The sequence below is a fragment of the Lactuca saligna genome, chromosome 4, assembly GCF_052625555.1.
Source record: "Lactuca saligna cultivar CGN05327 chromosome 4, ASM5262555v1, whole genome shotgun sequence".
Classification (NCBI taxonomy): Eukaryota; Viridiplantae; Streptophyta; class Magnoliopsida; order Asterales; family Asteraceae; genus Lactuca; species Lactuca saligna.
The window spans coordinates 323,233,274-323,239,693 of record NC_136420.1 but is presented as its reverse complement, the minus strand read 5'-3'; the positions used below and the strand labels follow the sequence as shown (position 1 = coordinate 323,239,693).

Here is a 6,420-nt window from a genome sequence, read left to right as displayed (position 1 = left end):
CTAACTCGCTTTCTTAAAATGTCAAAATTCAAACAAGGTTTGGTTGACCCAACCTTCTTCCGCAAGAAAGAGGGTGAACACCTAATGATCGTCCAAATTTATGTCGATGACATCATCTTCGATTCTACGAATCCTAGCTTAACGGCTGAATTCTAGAAATTGATGGAGACAAAGTTTGAGATGAGCTCAATGGGTTCGATTAACTTTTTCCATAAACTAAACATAAGACATGGACCCGAAGGCATATTCATTAATTAGGAGGCATACACAAAGACTCTATTGGCAAAGTTCGATATGATGGGAGATTCTAAAGTAAAAAGTTCCAATGGCTTTTGGAACGAAGCTGAAACCATCTTTAGGGAATCCAGCTGCTGATATGACTCTCAATCGTCAGATAATAGGATCTCTTACGTATCTAATTGCTAGTAGACCAGATATTATGTTTTATGTTTTCTATTGTTCCAGGTTCCAAGCTAATCCACTTGAACCTCATATGACGGCTGTGAAAAATATATTCAGGTACTTGAAGCGAACCTCGTCTCTCGGTCTTTGGTACCCAGTAAAAACTGGCTTCTTTGTTCAAGCATTCTCTGATGTTGTTCTCGAAGGATGTGGTCTGGACCGAAAGAGCACCACAGGCGGGTGTCAATTCCTTGATGGTAAGCTCATTAGTTGGAAATCCATGAAACAAACATGTGTGTCTCTTTCTACAGCCGAAGCTGAATACATTGTCGCAGCATCTTGCACTTCACATGTCATTTGGATACAAATTCAACTTAGAGACTATGGCATAAACATGAAGAAGATTCCCCTCTATTGTGACTTAGAAAGCACTATTCAGATATGTCACAACCTAGTGCAACACTCAAAAACGAAACATATAGCACTGAGATACCACTTCATCAAGGATCACGTAGAAGATGGTAACATTGAAATACACTTTATTCGATCCACTGTTCAAGTAGCTGGCATCTTTACGAAAGTCATACCTGAAGCAATTTTTAATAAAATACTCCAAGGCTTGGGAATGGTGGAAGCTGAATCAGTACCAAAACCACTTTCACCTCATTAAAATTAGATAAGCAAAATAGAGCGAATGCTCGGTCTATTTTGGTTCCGGTTTTATCGGGAACCGAAATGAACAGAACGCTCGGTCCGTTTCGCTTTATCACTCGAAGGTGGAGTTTCGGTTGTGAAATATTTGTATATTATGTATGTCTTTTCTCAATTAATTTTATGCTTTTCTTTTCTTTTCAAAAAAATCCAAAAATATTTTCTTTTCTGTTTTTCTTTATTTTCAAAAAATTCATAAAATCCAAAATTACTTTCTTTTCTATGTTTATTGTTTGTTTTCAGAAAAATCAAAATAATCAAAAATATTTTTAATTTGTGTTTAGTTTTATTCATTTTTCTCTTTCATATAAACTAAAATATCAAAAACATCGCATTGAAAGGACTCATGGGCAACTTCCAATGTTGAATCTGGGGCAGGTATAACTCTCTTTATCTTTATACTAGCTTAGTTTCCCTAGAAGCATGTTGTTGCATGTTGACCGAAGCCTCAAAGACTTCTAGTAAGGGCTTAATGATTCGATCTATACAAATCGATTCTTCGCAATCAGGCTGATAAATTCACTTAGGTCACAAGCTACCTTACTCTTCTCATATTGAGTCAAGAGTTAACTGCTTGGTCCCTTTCGCATAGCAGAGGTACTTTCGGTTCTTTCACCACCTCATCACTTTTCTCCATCATCTTTCACTTCATGAATGTAACCCTTAAGACTCTTAGAATTTACCACTAAGGTTTATGGTTACACAACATCTGCGTTCATGATCTTAGTTTCGTTTCACCACATGCTAAGTGAAACCCAAAATCCAACACCTACAATGAATTGACAGTGAACAATCAAACATTCTAGTTTTCACCCAAGTATTAACGAAAACACTTTAGTGGGAGGTACCAATAAATCTCTTTTTATTTTTGAGCGATTTTTATGAAATTGTCTAATACCAAGACTTTTCTACCCAAAAATATCCAGTTTAATTTTTTTTTTTTTGAGATTTCTACAACATCATCAAATCATTGAAAAATGTTTAAACCTACTTGTTTTATAGGCCAGATCCGTCTCACAAGCACTTCATCCAACATTCGGTCTTATATCAAGTTTCGTCATTTGATTGAAGCGAAAGCCACCCTAATAGCCTTATTCTGAAAAGATACCTTTCAATGCTTTTTAATAAGCATTTGATCGTATTTTCACGGGAATCCACACAGACACTTCTAAGTCTCTCTTGACTTTGAAGGAAGAGATTCTTGCTCGGGATCCATTGCTTCACGTCTTAATTGACATTACAAATATCCCACAAATAATTTGTTTTATTTCTTTTTTTGTTGGCACACTCTTGCATGAAGATCTCTATGATTTTCCACAACTCTTCTCATGGTACTAATGGCTATTTCTCAGATGTATCGTTTTGGTTTAGTATGTTGTGATGATACACTATGTTGGGAGCGAAGGCTATTTTTTGCTTGTGAAGAGAAAGGGCTGGTCAATATTTCAAAGGGAATTTGAAACATTTTAAAATCAAAGAGTCGGTGAAAAGATAAGATTCAAATTAAGGCGCATGAGAAGATTGATCGTTATCTATTGTCACGCCATCTGACACGCTTTTTGGGGGTTTGCAGTTGTCGAATCACGCCCATTTAGGCGTCGTTTCCGAAATTATAGCTACATTATCATCATTACATTTCTCTTTCATGGTAATCGTATAAAGGGGTTTCTCATCTCACTTTTACATCCTTATCACTTACAAAATCCTATCGAGTGATAAACGGTGAGTTCTCTCTACTGTTCATCTTCTTCTCTTCAAGCTTCATCAATGGTAGACTCATCTTCAGTTCATGAACAAAGTGCACAGTCCTTGCTTCTCACCATCAAGCCAAACAAAAACCTGATAATCGAACTCTCTCCTTTCCAATATGATTCCTACATGCTTCAAGTGTTTGAATGCCTCAAATATTCACCACTTGTGGTCGCCCTAACCAAGGTGGAATCTGTTCCTATGTCACTACTTTCTCAAGTCTCTTCAACGGCGGTATACAATAAATCAACGAGACGATTTTTTTCAAGATATTCAATCACAATACGTCGATTTTCAAAGCTAGGTTTTGTTTGTTGCTAAGGTTAATCGTCGAGGACTCCATGATCAACCCCGATTCTATCACCAGAAATCAACTGTTCACAATGTTTTATGATATGGGGTATACTAAAGTTCTTACCACAATGACAAAATTCAAGAAATCATGCCTTCCTCCCTAGTGGAATGGCCTTTTTTACTCTCCTCTTCAAGGGTTTATTGGAGAGGCTTGCAGGGTCTGACGGGGCAAGCAAGGCGTTCATGATTGTTCTTTACGGTCTATATTATGGGGTCAACATGAACTTTGGGTCTATTCTATGGACTCAACTGGCTCAGAGTCTCAAATCAGCTTCTCGCTACTCTGAAATCTCTTGTGGTAGGTTTTGGACCATGGTTACTTAGTGGACGATGGAGAAGTTCCAAATTCTAACAATGGAAAACTCGTTGATGTCGTCAATCACTACTTTTCACACGACAAAAATTATTGTTTCTAATCCAAAGAAATTTATGTTCATCAGTTCGGTTCCAAAATCAATGTACATGTGTGTTTCTGGAGAAAGCAAGCTCATCAATAAATACAAGAAACTCACTCCTAAAGGAACAAGGCAGCTCACTCCTGAAATGCAAAGCTCGCTGGAAGCTGCTGATAAACCAGCCAAACGAGGGAAGAAGGATGAACGAAAAAGTGAGAAGGAAGGACCCTGTTCTAAAGCTGTTGCACCTAATAAGCGAAAATCTGAACAAGCAGCTCCTTCCGCTCCTAAGAAATGAAAGGTCAAGAAGAAGGCACACAAACCAAGGGTTCAATCTTCAACCGATTCAGAATACGTTCCTTCTGATCATATACCCAAACCAGTGTCAAGCGACAGTGAACATTCTCCACATGAGGGTTCGCTCCGAGCTAATTCGCCTCCTCCTTCACTGGTTCATCAAGGTACCCGACCTTCACCTCTTCCTTCTCTTACTCACTCAGTTCCAATAACAATTGCTCCATGTCTTCCACCAATTTCATCTCCAACTACAACTTCTATTCCAATTCCAACCCTAATATTCACCAAATTTACCACCACAACCACACCTACAACCGAACCTCAAGTTCGTGTCAACGTATCTGATATGGGGCCACCTACTTGTAGAATCGAAACCCAAGTTACTTCTAACCCACTATCTCCACCTCTCCCACACGACTATGAACCTGTTCTCGGTGGAGACAATGTTGAGTTTCATTCCTTCTACTACATCCCATACAGAGTTTAGAGCATTGACGATGGTGATGCTCCTATCACGAAGAGGCATTTACGAGATATTAATGAGAAGCTTGACAAGTTACTCTCTTATTCCTCTCAAACTCCAATCGAATCTTACTCTGAGGCTGCTATCAAGGCGATGTTGGCTACCTTTGTCAAGGAACATGACTCATCCATTTCCAACGCTGCCAAAGCCATTGAAGCTTCCACCTCTCTTTTCCATAAAGCAATAACTGCTATTGAAGAATCCACATCATATTGCAAAAAAGCGACCGAAAATGTCGAAAAACTAGTTTCTAATGCTAATGTATTTCTGGATTCTCTTCAGGCTGTTGCACAGAAGAATGCTCAAACTGTTACTGCCTCTTTTGGCAATCTTAGTAGTTCGCTTTAAGCTGAGAAGAAGCTCTTTGAAGAAGCCTGCCAAAGTTTCAAGTTTGACAACACAGAGCTTCAAACAGAAATCCATGGCCGTTTTGACAAAATCCAGGCTGATCTTGCCATGGAAAACAAAGTCATGGATGAACTTGCTCACAAAATCATGAAGGTCAAGACTAAAGCTCTAAAGCTCTCTCTAGCACTCAAAGAAATTGATGATCTCAAGACTGAGAGAGCCATTATAAAAAGCAACGTTGATCATGTGCACTCTCTTCTCTCCAATCTCTTGGAAGCTCACGACTCGGTCCTTACTATCACCATTCGACGACACTTGGCTGAAAAGCTACAACTAGCTCTTGACATGATGAGCTGTATTGAGAGTGTTTCGGAGCCTATTATCCCTACGAAACAAGGGGGAGAAGTAACTCAGGGTCAACCATCACAACCTCCAACAAGCAAATAGACTCCAATTCCATCAGAACCGTTAGTCACCACTGAACCGAAGGGTAATGAAGCTTCGGGTTCAAGTGTGAAAGACAAAATGAAGAAGGTTAGTGATAGTGATGAGGAAGAAATTGAAGAGATGCTCTTCAAAGAAGACAATGTGATCAGGAAATTGATGAAAATCTTCGCATTGTGAAAGAAGAATAGAGGGAAAGAAAAAAGAAGAAGCTCACGACACAATGGAATGTAGAAAAGCTTTATTTTCTTTGTGGTCGTTGGAGAAACTACTACAAGAAGCAATCGAGTCCCCCAACACTCATTGGCTTGAACCGGCCATCTCTTTTGACTGTGACAATTCAAGGGACTCTCACTTTGACATACCCATTACCCGAAAGGCTTTTGTATTTCATTTCTTCGACCCAATAGCTGCTATTCCCTCTCCTGACCCGAAGGTTGACCGAGAACTAATTGACTACTATCTCACATACTCTCAACCTCAATACTTGACCTGGAGCGCACAAAAGATCACATCGGTCAAGGTATTGAAACAATCTCCAACAGGAAAGTTTATAAATTTGAAGTTTAAGGTGACCCGAGGCTCTAACAGCTCGGTTCATATGATCTCTCTTGCCGATCTACCAAACTTAAACCCGCACGATTGGATCCTCTTGAACAACATTATGGTATTTGATCAACAACGGTACAAGCCTATCATAGATAACATCAAATGAATGTTGGTGTGTTACATTCATGAGGTTGCCAAGATGGACCAAGAAATCACCTCTGCCTTAAGGAAGAAGCCCACGATCAAACCAATTGGGAAGGAAAGCAACATCAACAAGATGTGGCTGGGTAAGATCAACCCGAAATTTCATACAGTCATCTTTACAAGAGCTGAAGGCCAAAAATGCTTGTTCTCTCTTGATGACAAACACCTATTCTCCACCACCTGTCTGGAGCACATTCTAGATATCATTCACAGGTGTGGTTAAAACAGTTAAGCCGATAAGAAATTTTTTACGGATATGCTTCGGTGGTACATTCTCTTCAGACAAACTCTTTTCACCATCATACCGAAAGTATTCAAGATTGTGAAGAAATCCACTCTTAATCAACCGAAATGATCTCTCGCCTCAATTGACACAAAGGGGGAGATTTTTGAATGTGGGAGTTGTGTCATTGGGCTCGTTTGCTAGGTCTGTTAATTTCACGG

The 6,420-nt window shown here is 39.2% G+C and overlaps 1 protein-coding gene across 1 annotated transcript; it reads left to right on the top strand.

Annotated features, from left to right (window-relative positions):
- The first annotated feature begins 325 nt into the window (after positions 1–325).
- LOC145040905 (secreted RxLR effector protein 161-like) lies at positions 326–1,072 on the top strand. The gene has a single exon (XM_078988789.1). The coding sequence runs from the start codon at positions 326–328 to the stop codon at positions 1,070–1,072; it is 747 nt and encodes a 248-aa protein (XP_078844915.1).
- The last annotated feature ends 5,348 nt before the right edge of the window (positions 1,073–6,420 follow it).

Excerpts from the sequence above, each read along its gene's own strand:
- LOC145040905 (XM_078988789.1), top strand. The coding sequence starts at position 326 with ATGGCTTTTGGAACGAAGCTGAAACCATCTTTAGGGAATCCAGCTGCT.